This window comes from Stegostoma tigrinum, chromosome 27 (assembly GCF_030684315.1).
Source record: "Stegostoma tigrinum isolate sSteTig4 chromosome 27, sSteTig4.hap1, whole genome shotgun sequence".
NCBI lineage: Eukaryota > Metazoa > Chordata > Chondrichthyes > Orectolobiformes > Stegostomatidae > Stegostoma > Stegostoma tigrinum.
Window position 1 is genome coordinate 28,128,918 of NC_081380.1, and position 19,916 is coordinate 28,148,833.

At 38.4% G+C, this 19,916-nt stretch overlaps 1 protein-coding gene across 3 annotated transcripts in view; it reads right to left on the bottom strand.

The window, feature by feature from the left end:
• The window catches only part of acaca (acetyl-CoA carboxylase alpha), a 291,257-nt gene that overhangs the window by 45,732 nt on the left and 225,609 nt on the right, over positions 1–19,916 (bottom strand). For all 3 annotated transcript variants that reach the window (XM_048557580.2, XM_048557581.2, XM_059655196.1), the window contains 4 exons: positions 18,786–18,906; positions 14,559–14,655; positions 1,769–1,865; positions 157–292 (listed from right to left, as the gene is read on the bottom strand). In XM_048557580.2, the coding sequence (XP_048413537.1) occupies positions 157–292; positions 1,769–1,865; positions 14,559–14,655; positions 18,786–18,906 (451 nt within the window). The remainder of the gene's footprint in view (positions 1–156; positions 293–1,768; positions 1,866–14,558; positions 14,656–18,785; positions 18,907–19,916) is intronic.

The window sequence follows — 19,916 nt, forward strand, 5'->3', positions numbered from 1 at the left end:
CATCCAACTCTGCGACATCTGATTTGTACGGACAGTATTCAAGACATACTCAATATCAGATTAGTCACTCTCTTTGTCAGGGTAAAACACAAGGAGAGGAAAGCTCTTTGATGTAAGAAAACCGAGAAATATTTTTACATATTTAAAATTCTTTACCTTTCATTCCACCAGAGAAACCTCGCCAATTGGCAAAGACCATCAGTGGAAGACCTTCTCGGTTCAGGTCCTTAATAGCTTGCGCAGTTTTGAAGGCAGAGTCGGGGAACCACACCTGACCGGCTTGCTGGATTATCTGTTAACACAGACCACAAATAGATTATCAACCACTAGCTATTTACTAAATACAGCTCAGAATTTAAACAAAGTGTGGGAACAGGGTGCAAGGAATGGCAGTTGGAGGAATTATTGAAATTTTGTAAATTCAAAGTCACTTTGGGAGATCAGCGACAGCAGGCATCCAGTCTCCACATCTGGAGCAAAACAATTTGACAAGGTGAGGGGAAAAAAATACATCTGCTGTAATATGCAGTTTGTTATGGAAGTGATAGGATTATTGACTGCTGGCTGGAGAGCAGGCAAGATCCCATGTTTCCAGGTTAGTCACAGTGAGAAGGGACCCTAAGGAGGGATGGGTTTGGGAGAGGAGAGAAGGGGGTTGGGAGTAAGGACCAGCTTGTGGCTCTCAGCAGGCAGCGATTCACTTCCCATTGCCAGGACCTTCAGTCAGACTTTTCAATGAGGACAACTGCTATAACTGGCAAGCACAAATATCAGGGCATTATTGTTGTGCACTCATAGCAAGTCCCTCACCTGCCACTGGGCTAATATCAACAGGTGGCAGGACGAACCCTTCAAGATGGCCTTGTCATCACCTGCCATCCTCTCACTTGGTTAAATGGCCCCATTGTCATAAAACCCATTGCGGGGGGTGGGGGGGGGGGGGGGGGGTGCTACAGAGATGATTTACCTAATTAGACTAAAGCAAGCAAAATAGCAAGTTTTAAACTGCTCATCTTCTAGGTGATGAAATAACAGTGTCACTAACTGAAATTAACCAAATAACTCATGAAATTTGAGAATTCAGCTGACCATTTTTAAAATGAAATCATTAATAGCTACATGGTTCTAAGCAGTACAGTCAGAAACTAGGGCTCTAACCACTGACCAGGAAAGTGGAAAATCCACTGGGGGGGGGGGGTCTATAATGTTGCAATGGACTCCAAATGGAACATCAGTACTGACCTCAGCTGTGGTAGATGGCCTGGCAACATTCAATACACGGTGGACCTAAGTAGTGTAAGTACTCAACTACCTGTAAAATCCTTTGGACCATCACAAATTCATTAAAAATACATTGTCTATTAGTTAAATGTGATAGGTGTCACAGTGTTATCATCTAAGGCAGGAACTTAACAGGAGCAAAGCACAGTCACTATTTGAAATATAATTTCATCTTTGCATTGATTACCAGTTCAAAGCTGGCCACATTTTTAATGTTTGCAGAGACCTAAAGAGGGTCAGCTAGCTGTCTGCTTTTACTGAATTTCATTCTCCACTGTTTGTGAAGTGCTACTCAAGGTGGGTTGCACCCTGCCCACTTAAGTAAGATGATGAGTAATTTTAGCAACTTCCCTTTTCAATTTTACCATAGCTTTTATATTACCATATCAATGTAGGAGCTGTAATTTAACAGAGGCCTGAGGAAATTCCTAAGTTAAAACACCACAGTTCTCCATGAATGCACAATGCAGAACTCAGCACAGCGTACCTTAGCTTCAGAATCTAGATTTGCAGGGTCTGCCGGGATTGATAACTCTACAGACCTGGTTTCCACAGCAACCACTCCCACGGGTATTCCTCCCAACCTGGAACAGCAAAACGGCATCAGTCTGACATTTCAAATGTTCTATTTTTAAAAAATGAGTAAAACGCTATAATGGTGGTACAGAGATAGCTGGTGAAATGGCTGCCAAGAAATGGTGTGGTTTAGAATGGTTTTACATTTTTATACAAGTAAGAAGGAGTGCTTAAAACTCCTGGAGCATTGGGATCAAGTTTTAGTGCAGAAGTCACCAGGCCAGAACGGAAGGACTGTACCTTAGCATAGGATCAATGTCCACATGGAAAGGTTAACCAGTGCCACAGGGGAGGATTTAAACTAATTTAAACAGTTGGAGTGTCAGGTCCCAGAGTTTCAGGGGCCTACCATAATCGGGTTGGGCATCAGGGCCCAGGCCAAGAGTAGCACTGGGACCTGGGATTTCTGCTCCTTGCCCTTGGCATGGCTACTGGGATGAAACACATCATAGGTCAAAACAAGGTGCACAAAGGACTGAAAACACTAACATCAAAAGAGCACACGACATATCAGAAAAGAGATGAATCAACAGCAGGCAAGTGTGAGGTGGTTTAAGATGGGCTGGGAGTGCAGATGTTTAACTACATGGAGTGAGTAAATAAGATTGATGCGTTACAAACTTGGGTCACCACAAGGCATTAAAATAAAATACCAATAACAAAGACCTGTCTCAAACTAGTGAGGTTGGGACATAACATTCCAGGCTACAAAATATTCAGGAAAGATGGGGAAGAGCAGGGAAGGAGTCAGAATAACAGTAACACTAAAGAAATAAGCTATTACAGAAATGGAAAAGGAAAGATTTGATGTATTTGAGAGATCAGAGGCAGAATCTATTTGGCTAGAATTAAGAAACAATAGATGATGCATTCTGTTACTGTGTATCAACTATTGTGGGAGGAACAGAAAGGACCACATTTGCAAAAATATGCAAGAAACACCAGTGTCAATGTGGAATTTCAACTCTTCTAGAATTGACTGGGGCAGTAACAGCATAAAGAAAGAAAAAAAGCAAGGAATTCTTGAAATGTATACCAAACAACTTTCTGGCACATTTCCAACGCAGTGAGGATCAATTATGGGTAAGTGGGGCAAATAGAACAGGTTTTAAGTTCGGGAGCAATTGGGCAACAACGATCATAATAGTATCAGATTCGGAATGGGCACAGAAAAAGGCTAAGAACGGTCATGCATAAAAACTGGAGGAGGACAATTTAAATTAATTTAAAAAGGATGTGACCCAGGTACATTGGAATTGGTAGGTAAAACAACAACTTAACAATAGGAGGCCTTCAAAGATGCAGCTCAGGTACATTCCCAGAAGGAGAAATAGGAAGTACATCTAAAGGTGGGGTTCTCCTAAATGCTAAAAATGAAAAAAATTAAAACCAAAAGAGAAACAAAATGTAACAGCCTGACAATTTAGAGAAGCAAAATGAATAGAGCAGCAAAAACAGTGCAGGAGAATATATTAATAGACAAATTATAAAGAGACTTAGGACTTTTTCATGATTATTTAGATAGTAACAAAGTTAGACTATGAAAGGACTAGTCTAATCAGAGGCCAAGAAGAAGATCTTCATGTAGTAGCAGTGGGCCAGACTATGGTAAAAAAAATACTTTCCATCTGTCCTCACTAAAGAGGATGCTCCAAGGTAAAGTAAAGAATGGTATAGTGGTTGTATAGAGAGGATAAAAATGAAGAGAACATGTTAAAAGGGCTAGGAGCACTCAAAGTAGAAAGTCACCCAGTTCAAATACAAAGCAAAATACTATGACCTAAAATAAGCACAAAAAATGATGGAGAAACTTGGACTTGATTGTATCTTTGGTGACAAAAACCAAGTGAACGTCTCAAACCCAGTTTGACTATTCTACAGAATAAAAATTAATTGGCACTTGGAAAAGTTAGGGCTGATTAATGAAAGCATGGAGTTATTAGAAGTAATTATGTTTGATTAACCTGACTCAGATATTTGATGGGGTGGCGGGGAGGGGGGGGTGGTGGTAAGTGCAATGTAGTTGATGTACATTAGATTTTTAAAAACAGTTTTGAAAAAGTACCACAATATACAGAAACAAAATTAATGGAAATAGTGACAATTTGAATGCAAAATTGTTTTGGAGGCAAAACAAGGATTTCCAAACAGGAGGGAAGCATACAGGGGGTCTTAATAGGCCAGTGCTTTTTCTTTTTATATTAATGATCAGTCCTAAGCATAGTTTCAAACTAAGATTTAAGGTGACAGGTAAAACAACTACAATTGATTTTGTTGCATCTGAACATGTTGGTTAAAAGGAATGATGGGAGCAAATTCAATCCCAACTTCCAAAAGTAAACTAGTTAAATGCGTGAGGGTAAAAAACAACGGTGTACAGTAATATAGTTAATCGGATTGCTGGTTTGAAGATAATGGTACAGTTGAGATCGGACAAATGGGCATGGTGCTATATTGTTCTATGACTCTACAACACATTTCATTATATTCTAGAAACCGTAACATTTGCAAGCACGCTCACCTTAAATTGAGCCACACTGATCAAAACTTCCCAAATCAAATAATATTTTATTTGGAGCAAAGGAGGCCGAAATTCTGAAGTAAGATTCTCAAATGAGCGGTTATTTTGAGAATTATCAGCATCAGCATTCACCCTTGAGTCTCTCTCAACAACTCGCAATTATATATTTAATTTAACCATATATCACAACAAATAAAAAGTAGCGGTAAAGGGAAGAGTTGAAGGTATCTGAGAATATTAGGATGGAGATTAATTTTTGGGTAGAGAGACAGCAATGCATAGAACCAGGGAAGAAAGTTGGCAAATACAATGAGCACTATTGAAATTCAGAGCTTTCACGCAAACAGTATGTTGTTTGTGGAGATGATCACTGTGTAGTTAATCCATTTTAGGTCTACTTAAGGAAAAAAATTCTGATGTTGGCCAGTTAGACCTTGTAATATATACTCTGACACTACGTTTACCTATAACTAGCTGACGATTATTTAATGACATTACAACCAGGGGTTGCCCTTGGATCAATGTCATCTCCTCTCAAAGTGTGGAATGGATGAACAACGAGTCTGCAACTTGATAGAATGACCAAAAAGAACCATCCTGCATTTCTGACCTCACTCAAAATTGGAGTTGGATGGGAGCAACTTTTAACATGCAGGGATTTTGAGAATAAAATTCTCAGTTAAGATGCTGACTTTGGTCTGAACAACTTACAGCACAGGGTTAGTCACAGCACACTATCAAATTCATCCATCAAAAGCTGAGTTTTAATAGAACCCAACTCTCAGAATCAACATCATCCTTGTACTGAAATATTGATGTTCAGAATTTGCTTTTGTTGCAAAATAGAAAATCAGGACTTAGCAAGATAGAATTAAATCTTCTCCTTTAACATTCAAGATTTCAGCAAAAGAGATATATTTCAGAGCAGAGACAGTGATTCCCTCGTATAATATTCAGCATCTGTACAAGTGACTGAGAAAGCTTGCACAAGTTGTTCTGTATCGGAGTTGTGTGCTTTAAACTTGGTCTGCAATCAGTCTTTAAACTAAAACAATTGAATAGAACTTGCAGGGTTTTAGACAAAAAAGACCCAACACCATTTGCTGTCATTACCCCTGTGAATCTGAATACAACTTCATGAATTAGCAGAAGTTGCAATAGTCCCCTAACAGACCATAAGGCAATCTCTTGTTGGAGACAAATGACTGGTAGTGTTTTAACCAGAGCATCATCAGGTGAGGCAAGGGGAGAGATTGAGTGGGAGTGTCCTTCATGGCAACTTCAGCCAACCTGGGAATTGGATTCACGCTGTTGGCATCACAAACTAACCGTCTGGTCGACTGAGCGAACCAACCTCCAGTGCAGCAATCCTCAAGCTGCTGTCACTCACTGTTCCACAGTTGGTTATGCTGTAGATGCCCAACCAGCCAGAAACCAGTGGAACCAACTGATCTATCAAAAACGTCCCAATTTCTACTCTAAGATCCTAGCTAGCAACATAATAAAGAGTTCAAGAGTTCTCTGATGAAGGGTCTAGGCCCGAAACGTCAGCTTTTGTGCTCCTGAGATGCTGCTTGGCCTGCTGTGTTCATCCAGCCTCACATTTTATTATCTTGGATTCTCCAGCATCTGCAGTTCCCATTATCAAAGAGTTCAATCTTATTCACTGAAGTGTAATAGGGTTTTTAATAATGGTCTGTGTAGAAGATACCTGAAGAATTGATCAGTCTTTGAAAAACTGTTGGATAGTTGTTGAGTTTCTCTATTATAAATTGTGGTTTATGTAGCTAAACTATTGCTAAGGGAAGAAAGACATTTTGACAAAGATTTTCACCTTGCACTTAACAGGACAATTTGGTTGAATATCAGTGATGGGTTGGATCAACACTTGCTCTTGTTACGACAGGAAATGGCCAAATCCCTCTAATAATTAAACTAAAATACAATCCCCAATCTGCAGTGACAGGATTAGAGGTTCCCTTCTAATAATTACCCCTGAAACACCCAGAAAAGTTCATCTTTCCCCTCGTAATCTGTTAAAAGTGGCTAAAAGAAAGAAAATCTCCACTTTACAAGTAAGAAACATTTAACCCAGCAATGCAAAAATTAACAAAATTACTAACAAGCTGACAATTCCCCCTTAGACTACTAACTACTCCCTAACTCGTCTAAATTCGACTGAAATGCTGATTAAATAAAGACCAGTCCCACTAATAAAAACCCAATTAATAAGAATCAATAAATTATAACTTAATCTCTCCAAGTTCACACTAGACGGTCTTCTGAAATACTCTGCCATCTCCACCTCTTCACAAATGCCTTTCTTCCATTAATTCTACAGTAAGTTTTCTTGTGAGGACTTTGAGCTAAAATACTGTGATAGCTTTGATTAATTAGATGGGCTTTCTCTGAGAGCTGAATGGTGTTAACTCTGGTAGGTGGCAGTAGTCTCTCTTTCAGATGGCAGTTGGCTCTCTCCGATTTTCCAAATGCCCTTATCTTATATTCCCAGAATAACATAATCAAATTCTTATAATATGATTGCTTTCAGGTTGTCAACACCATCAGATTTAAATTCAATTTGCTTTGAATTGCTAAGTTTCGTTTTAAATTAATTGGTCAAATTCAAACTCATTGTCACAACATCAAAACAAAACTGCTGTTCTGCTTGCCACCTGTAAAGCATTTTTGATACACTTGTTCCACTTTTTGAGGATCTCTATACTGGTAACTTCAGCTGCTGCTCAGAGATGTTTTTTTTAAATTTCTAAGTACAGACAAAGCACAAATCTCTTAAAGGAACCACGTTTTAACTTCCTGCCTCTATCTCTCAATTACACTAACCAATATCATAACACTCTGTATGAGCAGACAGTGCTGACTGGTTGCCAATTCGTCAGTGTACTAAAGTCTTGTGAACTGTTCTGATTAGTGCATGATAGAAAGCTTGACAAAATATTCTTATTTCACAATTGTCTATTAATGAATAATTTCCAGGATTATTTAAACTAGGTCTTTCATATTTTTTTAAAAAGTTTGTTCGTGGTATTTCAATTTGTACCATTATCTCATGTACACATCTTCTCAAGTTTTATTTTGTCTTCTGAGTTCCATTAGAAGTGGAATGATTATTTGTGCTTTTCATTTCTTAGTTGGATACCAATGAAAATCTTTGATGTGACTGGCTGTTTGCAAGTTTGACAACACCACAGCTTGACATGGAGATCCCCACTAAATAATGCTTCAGTGAATTACACATTGAGAAAGGTAAAGGTTTTAACATAGAAAAAAAGTGGACCTGTCAGCATTCATCAATGTCAGTGACCGTTGCTTTGTTGCTGACCACAAAATACAAGCAATGGTTTGTGCTCCCCAGCATTAAGATGCCGTTTCTTTGCAATTTCTTTTAAACAAGTACATTCTTACATGCATTCTATTTGATATTCCGTGACCTCACACGTCAATTCATTAAAAAGTAGTTGCCAGGTGATGCAGAATTGGAAGACAAGTGTTAATTCAACCACAGCACACAGATAAGAACACGAAAGCTAGAAGTAGAAACAGGCAATTCAGCCTCTCGAACCTGATCCACCTGATCTCATTTCGGCCTCAACTCCACTTTGCTGGCCACTCTCCACAACCTTGAACACACTAAGTAAAAATATGTCCATCTCCTCCTTAAATTTAATGTCCCAGCATCCAACATACTCTGGAGTAGTGAATTCCACAGATTCATTAACCCTTTGAAGCAAGTAATGTCTCCTTAACTGTTGTAAATTCGCAATCCTTTGTCCTAAAACTATGACCCATTTGTAAATCAGTTGCTTTTTACAGTCACATATCTTGTTCTTTAATTTTATATTTCAGTTGCAAATTCATTTGTCTATATTACATTAGAAATGCCTATCTAATTGATAGCAGATAAAAAGCAGTTTAACAGAGCAGAATAATGAAGGCATATGCAGGTGAGCAGCTTCAAGAGCAGGCGCAGACTAAAAAGATATGAATGCAATAAATGTGATTCTGTAACATAACATGATCAGTCTCCACCAATCCCTGCAACTATGAAGCATATCACTTTAAAACATTTAAGTAGTGCCCAAAAAGGTCAGTCAACCTCACTTAAAACTTAAATTTGAAAAGCAAGTATTTACAAACTAAGATCTTACACATCTAAAATGCAGGCTTTATTCAAATCCATGTCATTGTATGACTAGTACAGTCGCTAGCTACCAGGTTATTTACTGAGCAAGATAGGGTCTCCACAGGCACCATTATGATGGGATATTGATACACCTTGATGTCCTGACTGGACACAGTATACTCATGACGGGTTTCCTGTGAATGTGCAAATATCAAACCACAGGACAGCAACAGGATATTCACGACATAAAATTGCCAAAATAATCCTGTAAAGAAAGCATTCAAAAGATTTTGGTGATCATTCAAAATAACATTTGAAACGAAACCAATGAGCCAAAATTCTTTGTCATAGTAGAATAAGAAATCAAATCTAATCTTTGTCAAACACACTCAGATTTATTAAAACAGGCAAGAATGTATAATAAATACCTTGTCATAATTATTTACCAAAGCTCCATCTTATGTGGACAGATCAGATGGACACAAAACTTGCTGCTAGTCTACCTTGTATATTCAACTAAGTCTGTCCACAAGATTACTGGGAAATGCATGCTATGTGTGGTGCTCAATGCTCACAATGGGCAGGTTAACTTCTTGAGATAAGTTAGCTGATCTCAGCTGGGTAATGATAGTATTATAGAATTGGACTCAAAATATTTGGGTAGCAAAGGAAAAATAAGATGCAGTGTTCATTGTCTGTTATTATTCAGGGATTCCTGTATAAAAGTCCACATTTAAGCAGTAGGTGAGTGAAACATTTGTCATAGGCTTGACCTAGGCAGGATGGTATTGCCTAAACTAAACCTCGGATGAAGAAATCCATTCAAAAGATGGGGATGAAGCTGTAGGAAGAGATAACATAATTGAGGGCAAGTGGTTATTAGCTTGGCCGTCTGAAGCGGTGTTCAATTATCTTACCGATTTGGAGAATAATTCCCTAATTTTTTTTTAATGAACTGTATGCAATTTTCTCCCCCCAATGCCCTCTGGTTTTTGTTTGCATGTCCCAGCAGATTGTGTTACTAATTAGTGATATAGACAGATGTGTGGCAGGCTTGGTGGTGAAACTAATGAAAAGATCTCTTATAACCCTCCTACATTTGTGAATATATTGCATCCATTGACCTTATTAAAGGAAATATTGTGCTACAGAAAAAAAACTTGAAATATAGCAGGATCAGTAGTGATATCTCTTAAAGTATTGTTATATTGGCACCTCTTGCATCTGTATTCTGCTGGCTTAAATTTCTTCCCTGTGCTCAATCGAGGTACTCAGCACCCACATTTATCCATAATATAAGCACTATGCAAATCCATATAGATCAGGTGACTACAACATGTTCATGTGACTTCAAATCTGGCTATACAATGACCAAACAATTAAATAGGCAAACTCGAGAAAAGCTGCATAAAAATCACCACAGTTAGCTTTTGGAAATTGGAGCAGAAGCTCGCTAGGGCAAGAGACTGATCCTGAATTAGGACTTGGAGAGTTTGCATTCTCTAGTTATTCTTCCTTATACAGCCCATGTTTCCACCACTGCTGCCTCCCAGCCCCAGGGACCCGGGTTCAATTCCACCCTCGGGCAAATGTCTACGTGCAGTTTTCACATTCTCCCCATGTCTGCATGGGTTTCCTCCAGGTGCTCTGGTTGCCCCCTGCACAGTCCAAAGATGTGCAGGGTAGGTGGATTGGTGATGCTAAATTGCCTATAGTGGCCAGGGATGTTTAGATTAGGTGGGGTAGACATGGGAAATGCAAGGGTAGGGGAATGGGTCTGGGTGGGGTGCTCTTCAGAGGGGCAGTGTGGACTTGTTTGGCTGAATGGCCTGTTCCCACACTGTACGGACTTTTAAAAACAAAACTTTACAGTGAGTTAAACCCATATGCATAACAAAAGAAAACATTAGCTACAAATTTCAGAACACATTACTGAACATTATCCCTTAGACAGTCTGCACTAATCTTATCTTTTCTGAATCCCCTTTGCCATAGGTCATGGATATGCTCGCCAGTCATTCATTTGCAAAATATGCATTTTAAAATGGATAATTTTCATTATTCTGTTGTTACAGATTGGGTAAATTGAATGTTAAAAGTATTGAATAGTTAGGAGTAATTATTTATCTAAAGTATTTAAAAGCAAGGGCAAAACAGGATTGAGCACTGTGGTGAGCAAACTATTGCAAAAAAGCACAAACCGAACACAGTTATCAGGATCATCCTTTTCTGCAACTTGAATGAGTTTCTTGGCTTTGTTAACAATTTTCTTCACTTAACACATGGTACTTTTTCGATGAATCTCATACAGAAGCACAGAAGTGTTTTGGGGTTTGCCTAACTTTCACAAAGCATTTAAGATCAGCTTTACTGCCCCAAACTCACCCACATCAAACATCTGTACAGTAAAGACAATAAAAACTCAAAGCAACGATAACAAAGTGTGAAGCTGGATGAACACAGCAGGCCAAGCAGCATCTCAGGAGCACAAAAGCTGTTGTTTCGGGCCTAGGCCCTTCATCAGGGCTCTTCATCAGGCCATTTGTGCTCCTGAGATGCTGCTTGGCCTGCTGTGTTCATCCAGCTTCACACTTTGTTACCTTGGATTCTCCAGCATCTGCAGTTCCCATCATCTCTCTCAAAAACGCAATGAAGCTTTGTTTCTCATCCTCTGATCTAATGTTGCCTTGTTTACGCAAAAGTATTTCACAGTGTGTGTCATTGAAAACATCTCAGTAGTTGCCATTATTTCATCATGCCAAACAAAAGAACAGTCATTTATCTGTATTTGGAAGGGTGTCAGCAAAAGAGGAAAGAAACGAACTGCAGATGATTTGGGTGGTTAAGGAGGAGGAGGGGGGAAAGAGTTCATTTAATTTGAGTGAGTTGGGAAGGACTGTTCTGGTTCCTCTATATCATAATGTTATTGCAGACAACTGCCTTGATACTCACTGTGATGCTGCTTTCTCTAATACGAAGGTCACTTTATCAAGTGGATACAGTCAGTCTGTAGCATGCAGCTAGCGAAGGGAAACTGACTGCCACTTTCCTGACTGAAGATGACCAATTCTAAACTGTTAACTAAAGCTGTTAACTAAACCTACTGGGTGTACTGCTATACGTTTCCACAAGTCTCTCATTTTTAGCTATGACTTCTAGGATTTGTAGGGGGTTTTAAAAACCTTTGTCAGTGTCCTATTTCATCTGCTTTAAATAGAAATGGGCTGGAATTACAGAATAACATTAGCAAAAACTCCAATAGATTTATACAAAATCCTTTTGTTTGCTATTTTAAGGAGTTTCAGTTATCCAAAGATACTAAAGAAACTTGGATTATTCTCCTTAAAATAGACAAAATTTAGGGAGATATAATAGAGGTGTTCAAAATTATGAGGAGTTTTGATACAGTAAATGGGGAGAAGCTGTTTCCACTGCCTGGGGCCCAGTAAACAAAGGCCAACTGGCAAAAAAGTTGTTGGCGATTGGGATATGAAGACCTTTTCTTTCAAACTCATGAAGTTGTGATGGTCAGGAATGCATTGCCTAAAATGGCAAGGGAAACTTATTTGATAGAACTTGCAAAACAGAACTGGATTTCTATGTTAAAAAAAAATTTAAAAAGCAGTATTTATAGGAGAATGAGGAGCATTGTAATAATTGGTAATTGTTACAATGGGCTGATTGTCCTTCTTCTGTAGTACTGTATGAAGTTAATACCTTTGAGTGATAGCAGACAACACTAAAACTCACAAGTATCTAATAAAGCTTCATATGATTTCAATTCAGAAAAATCTACTTTCATTGTGCATATTGAGTGCTCACGAAGTGCTGCTGCTGCCTGTCTTCAAGAGACTGTTAATGAGCTGTGACATTTTTGTTGTAAAAGTATACTTTATTCATAAAAAAAATCTTTATGTACATACACAGGCATGAAGACAGTTCTGTGCAGTCTTTACATATAGAGAAAACAAGCAATAGAATTTCATCTTCCCGGGGTTGCAAAAACCAGAGCATTTCCTACTCATGCAGGACACTATTTACATACATTTTGAGGCAAACAGAGGGTCTGATAACTGAACAGACCTGAACTGTACCGTGGTAGAAAGGCCAATTTTTCCTCACAGCCTCAAAATTTGCACTGGAAGGCCAGCAATTTTTGGGCAGACCAAAGAAGGCCTTTCACCATGTTGATGGTCTTCTAGGTGTAGCTGATTTCTCTCTTAATGTGCATCCTGGGGAAGTGAGCATAGAGCACACAGTGTCCTGCGTCACAGAGCTCTCGGGATGAACTCAGCCAAAACCAATACTTCTCTCCGCTAAAGATTAATCCAACTGAACCTTGGCTCTGGTGATGCAGCGGCAGTGTACCTACCTCTAGGACATGAGGCCTGCATTTACATCCCACTTGCTTCAGAGGTGTATAATAATATGTCTGAACAGGTTGATGACAAATGTCTATTCCAACTACATAGTACTCTTATGGCACAGTGGTAGTGTTCCTACCTCTGGGCCAGAAGACTTGGGTTCAAGTCCTACCTCCTCCAGAGCTGTGTCACAGCATGTCTAGACAACTTGATTAAAAATACCTAAAATGAACAGAACACAGATTTCAGCATATACAAGTTCAGGCTCTTATGGCACAGTGTAGAGTCTTTACCTCTGGGCCAGGCGGTTCTGGTTCAAGATCTTTCTGGCAAGATGTGTGTAATAACATCTTGGAATAGTTGATATAGAAAATATCTACTTCAAATGCATGGCCAGAAGGCTTGGGTTCATGTCCCATCTTCTCCACAGGTATATATGTGAATGGGTAATATTTACACCAACTACATCCCTGATTATGCAACTAATTTTCCACGCCTTTTGTTAATCTATCTCTAGCATCTATTTTAAAGATGTAATTTTGTCCCTCTTTGACATCCACTTTCAGAGATGCAGCCATGCAAGAAATATTTTTCCGGTAATCATTTCGCCTTTTGGATTGTTCTTCATTTTCTTTTAAGCCTTGTCTGTTTGCACGTCTTTAAATGTTCCTTTTTATTTTTTACTGCATTATGATTTTATTTCACAGTCTCATTCATCTGGGTTCAAGTTCAAAGTGATTTTTGCTGACTTTAAATATTCTGCATAAAATGAGTTTGTGAAGGTTCAGCTAGCTCTTATGGGGCATGTGGTATTTTCCCAGATGACCACTGCTGACACCTTGTGGTATTTACCACCTCTAACAGTACGTAATACTTGTAAAAGCATTGTGCACTACCATCAACCCTTCTTTATCTTTGCTTTGTCTTGAATCTAGCGATTTACGGTAGAGGATACATAACCATAGAACACCTACAGAAGAGGCACTGTTCTTGGATAACAAGGTTTAGTTCACTACGTTTGCTCAGACATAGTTACGAGGGCCTTACGAGTTGGTACTGATAACCTGCTCCCTCTGAAAACTGACTAGAATTCCTTGTCTCTACTCACAGGCTCTATGATATCAGTCGAAAGGGTGGAGTCAACGTAATATGAACATTAATCTCTTGGGAACCATCACCAGTTACAATAGTGTACACCCCAAAACCTACCTAATTTGTTTGAATCTCACTGTGAAGTCTATGGCTGAGATTTGCATTTTGTTTTGCACCTGGCAGCTCATCTTGAAAAACTAAGAATCATTAAAGCACTGTCATACCTATAACTATAAAAGGATAATTTCTAGCATCTGCTGTATTTTACTTTACAGTAAGAAAAAAATCCGAAAGTTCTATTTCCATTTGTCACACGTTGTTTGAAACTAGTGGTAATAGGTTCACATTACTGAGTCACATTTACCTGAACATTCACTAATAACAACTATTCAATGCAAACATGGTACAGAATGCTTTCTAAAACTTGGATAACATCAAAATCTATGATGCTACATCCATTCTAAGTGGGCTGTGATTTTGTGGTGCAATCAAAGAATTATTTTCTCAATGGATCTTACCCCAGTGTCCTGGAGGAGGGCAGGAGAAATAGTGAATCAAAGAAAGAAATGTATTTATTTACCTGGCTCTTCCCACCACCACTGTCTGTGCCCAAGGCTGCATGATCTCCATGAAGGATCCATAGTCAAAGAAGCCACTCTGCCATTGTCCTTTTTGTGCTACATGAATAAAGGAAGTTTGGAAAATGTATCATTTTTCTTTAAATGTACTTTCAGGTGGAAAATGTTCCCTTCGTTCATGCACTTTAATCTTTCCTCCCAGCAGCCTTGTACCATTCTCTGGTCATGAGAGTGACCAGAAAAGTATGTGGGGCCTTACCATGGTGCCTGAATAATGTTTATTAGTTTGTAGCTGAAGCCACACATGGAATATTTCAATAAAAAGAGAAATTTACAGCAAAGTGAAGCTATTCTGCCCATATTTATTGTGCAGATCAAAACAGAGCTATCCAGCATTATCCTACTTTTCACCTCTTTGTTTGTAATCATGTACCTTATATTACCTGAAGTGCATGCCCAAATATTTTCTAAATGCAATAAGGATTTCTGTTTCTACACTATTTCAGGTAGTGAGTTCCTCAATTACTCAACTTCCCTCTAATCTTTCCACCAATTATTTTGAATAAGCAGTCCCTCAGCATTGATCACTCTACAAATGGCAATAGTTTCTTCTTATACATTCTACTGAAGATCTTCAGAATCTTACATACATCCATTAAACTTTGTCTTAGTCATTCAGCCCCGTTCTATTCAATCAATCCTCACCGGTAAAATTCTTAATTCCTGGAAATAATCTAGTAAATTTCTTATGTACTTTGTCTAGCATGATCACATCCACCCTGTAATGAACTGATCAGGCATGTTTGCAGGGTTCCAGCTGGGGCCTACCTAGTATTTTGCACACTGCCATCATCAGTTCCCTGTTCTTACACCACAGGCCTCAACCAATAAAGTATCCCATTTATCTTCTCTTTCTAATTTATTATTTTCATGTAAAATGGGTGTGGCTGGCTAGGTTAATATTTGTTGCTATTCAAGGTTCCTCAAGATGGCACTGATCCACTTCTTGACTATCTAATTTATGAGTTGGGCTCTTTTCCGAGAATTGATCAGCATACAGCCCATGGTTCTTATTCCTCTACACCCCCAAGAATTCGATCATTTATTGTATATTTCCTTGACCTGTCTGTCCCCAGCAAAGGCATTACTTGAGTCTTCTCCAGATTGAATTCTATTTGCCATTTTTCTGCACACATGGCCAGTGATGTTCAAACTGAGTTTAATATTGTATATTCCTCCACCATTGGCTTACAAATAGTAACATTTCTTCATGGCGATTTTGCTGACATTAAAAACCACTGATTAAGTGTCAACATGCATCTTCCTGGCTAACTGGAATTTGGAGAAAGTAGTTTGAAAATTTCCATGAAAAGTGGCAGAGAGGAACAACTCAGTAAATTAAGGAGAGTTACATGGAAAAATAACAAAGCACAAAAAAGCAATTTAAACCCCAGAGATTTAGATAAGCAATCATGTTAACTTAATCACTTCAGCAAGTGTTTTAATCAAAAGTAAAACTGTAATTAACATATTGTTAGTCTACTTCTCAATCCTGTGACTTCAACCCTACATTATAATGTGACCATCAATCGTGGAATTATCTTGAAGTCAGGTGTCGCTGACTGCCTTTTACATTCCAAACCTGTGTTTGTTGTCAATATGAAGAATATCACAGTGCTATCTCCTGTAATAAATTACTTTAACTTTTAACCTATGGGAAATCTGAAGTAACTTATCATTACGAATCATCTGCTCTTTAAACCACTCACTAAATTAAGAGCTGGAGTCACTGGAAACATTGCTGGTACAGCATTCTAGAAACAGGAATAATTACTTCACTACAACATAATGAATACTCAAACATGTGTCAATAGCATAAAGCTGGATTATTCCCTTCTCTCAGCACTTTACACTTTCATCCAAATAGAGAAAGAAGAACAAACAAACAGGCTTAAAATATGTCTTCAAGTTTTTCTGACATGTTCAAAGCACTTCACATAACAACAAATTTGAAGTGCCATCACTAATGTAGATCAACATATTTGCACATATCTATCCCATAAACAGCGAGAAATGAACGACCACGAATCTATTTTTTGTGGTGTTTATTGTAGGACGTTTGTTTGCCTGGATACCAGGAGGACTCTCAATGTTGACCAATGTCCACTGAGCCACTGAAGTAAATCTCAGATTAAAACCTGATCTAAGAACAGCAGTATTTCTCCAGCACTGTATTGAAGTGGCAGCCTCAAAGGAATCTTTTACCTCAAGAGTATTACCAACTGAACCAGGTTGCTTTCCAAGGAGCACTCTGGAAAATACACATTTCAAACAACCAGTATGTAAATTGTGGTGTTGCTGCAGCAAAGATAGTGAAGATAGACTAGGGCAGCACGGTGGCTCAGTGGTTAGCACTGTTGCCTCACAGCGCCAGAGACCGGGGTTCGATTCCAGCCTCGGGCAACTGTCTGTGTGGAGTTTGCACATTCTCCCCGTGTCTGCGCGGGTTTCCTCCAGGTGCACCGGTTTCCTCCCACAGTCCAAAGATGTGCAGGTTAGGTGGATTGGTCATGCTAAATTGCCTGTAGCGTTTAGGGGTGTGTGAGTTGTAGGGGGATGGGTCTGGGAGGGATGCTTCAAGGGACGGTGTGGACTTCTTGGGCCGAAGGGCCTGTTTCCACACTGTAGGGAATCTAATCTAATCAAGTCCCTATAGAAATGTGCAAGCACAGGAATAAGTTATGTAGTCTTCTGACGTGTGGCACAGCAGATTGTTCCATACATACTACATACACCATGAGTTGTTAAGCTATTGTATCACCATTTGCTGTTGTTTATTTTTATTCTAACATTTAAAAATCTAGGAGACGGTCAAAGAGATTGGGAGAAAAAGCAAGACCAGTTGTCATTTGGTGGATCTAAACTTGAAATTTAGTCCATACATTAAAGGAAGAAGAAAAGCAACAATGAAGTAAGGGGTCCTATGACTTTGCAATCCTGGAAAAAAAATACAGCAGGAGGTATTGATTATTTTTGATTTTTGTGCAAGGCATACAGTAAAATCCAATTACAATTATGGACTTGTCCTGTAACTCAAATGTTTACTACAACTGATTATTATTTGTATATCAGAAAACTGTAATCCCAGGTATCTTTCCAGATTCCATGATCCATAATATGCAGTATTGAAAACATGCTGCTCAGGACTTGTTGGCATATGGAACAGCTAACTAAATAGCTTTTCAGCCTTTCCTCCCCAGTGTACTGCTCAGAATGTTACTGCCTTCTACTTTTCCAGTTATTAGTCCTGACCCAAAACTGACATCTGAATGATGCAGTGTCAAGTTGTGGCTATGCCAGAACTGCTCAGTACTGCAGTCACCAATTCATCAACTGAATCCTTCGCAGTTAGGCAGTTGAAGATAATTAGCAGCAATTAGTGACTTTGAGGTACCACTCATTCAGAAACTTTGTCATAACTAAAGCAACTTTCATTGGGAACCTACCACAAAAGTAATTGCATCAGCTGAGGAGCAACCATCATTACATAATTCCAATAATACAATTAGATGGGTTGTGGTCTTGCACTGTATATCTTTCTTTTTCAGAAAACTATGGAATGGAATGTGAAACTTTCTGTATTCTAGCTAATTGCAAGGAAGTTCCAGATTTTAGCCTCATGTGAGTTGATCTCAGGCAGATTACTGGTAGGAATTGGATTAGGGTTAGGTATTGGCTTCTAACCCTTGGTTAGGAATGGAAAAAGAATGACAACTGCTCCCAATCCTGTAAACACTCCAATGCAATCCTGCCACACATCTGCAGAAACTGGTGAGCACACATATTCCACAGTCAAGATAGTCTGCCAGTGATCACTGTCAAGTCCATCTGAACATAATGCCTAAAGTGACTATTTAGTTGTGGTAAGAGAGTGACCATCACTGTCGGGCTAAGACCATACTAATTTAGGAGGACAGAGTTGAAAAGTAGAAGACTCAAAAATGGGCATGGTGTGCTCAGCGAGTATAGATTCAAGTTAAAAAGACAAAACCAGAAACTCACTCAATCGGATGCTTAATAACCAAGGAAGTGAGAAAGTATATGTTAACATACAGGTTAATCCATAATCACAGTTGCTTAACTAAGATTTCTTTTGCTACTTGGGAGAAATAAATTCAATCAGCCATGTAATATGATTTGACCAGAGCAAACGATTTTCTTTTCCTTACTTGGGTGAGGTCTTCCAGCAAGTATCCACCGAGGGTCATAAGGTGTTTTAGTCGGGACAAATTCAATTGTTCGATCAATGGGATCCTTAGGCTTGAGGATGGGCACTGAACTTGACACATTCTACATACAAAATGCAATTTGAGAAACAAAATCAATGCAATTTTCAAAAAATAACATTTCTAAACACACAAACATACATTAAAAATATCATAAGCTCTTCTATCATAGTGCTGCAAATTCAAATGAATAAATTAACTACAGTACATACACTGAACATAAGCAGGGACATCCACATTAGATCCTTCACTAGAATCAAGAAAACCAAATCTCAATGAAAAAACTATGAAACTTTCCAAGAGATCAATTAGCTAACAGCTCAAAACAAGGGTACGCATTTCTTCCTCCATTTGCCCCCAACAAATCTTCTTTTCTCAAAGTCTCACAATTTAAAATATTATTTTCAATCAAGAAGTTTTTAAAAATTCACTTGCATTTTCTTTGTAAATTCTGCTTATTGATTCTACAGTGTTCAGGATGTACCTCAGCTCTTATCCTCTGGTAATTCTAATATTGCAGCTTTTTGTCAATTAAGACTATTTTATTGTCTGTTATGTCTGTATGTTATTGTCTATTATGTAACCAACAGTCCAAGTTGTATTATTTTGTTTATAACATTGCCATCTGTTAAATAACCATTGTCTATTAAATGTATGGCAACTGGGGACATTGCTTGTTAAGCAACAACAGTGCAGGCTATTGACTTGAAATAAAAGTGCACATCGTTATCTGCCATGCAAGTAAAACCATGATTCACTGCCTGGTAAATTAAAACATGTTATAATGTGCTTAACAAGAAAGGTTGGATTATTATTTTTTTGTGTGTCCAATGTATTTTTGGTCAGTCAAAAAGAAGTACATGCTATGAATTTTAAAAATTCATTGTGTTCAAATAGGGTATTTGCTATTAACTTTAGATAAACTCTAATGTGAGTTGTCTGTTAAGTGTACAATACCAGTTGATAACAGCTACTGCAATTATGCCTATAACAGCTGGAATATTGATCATAATTTAATAATTAAAAGTTGTCATTAATAATGACTAACACATTAAAAGATTAAAACATTTTTGT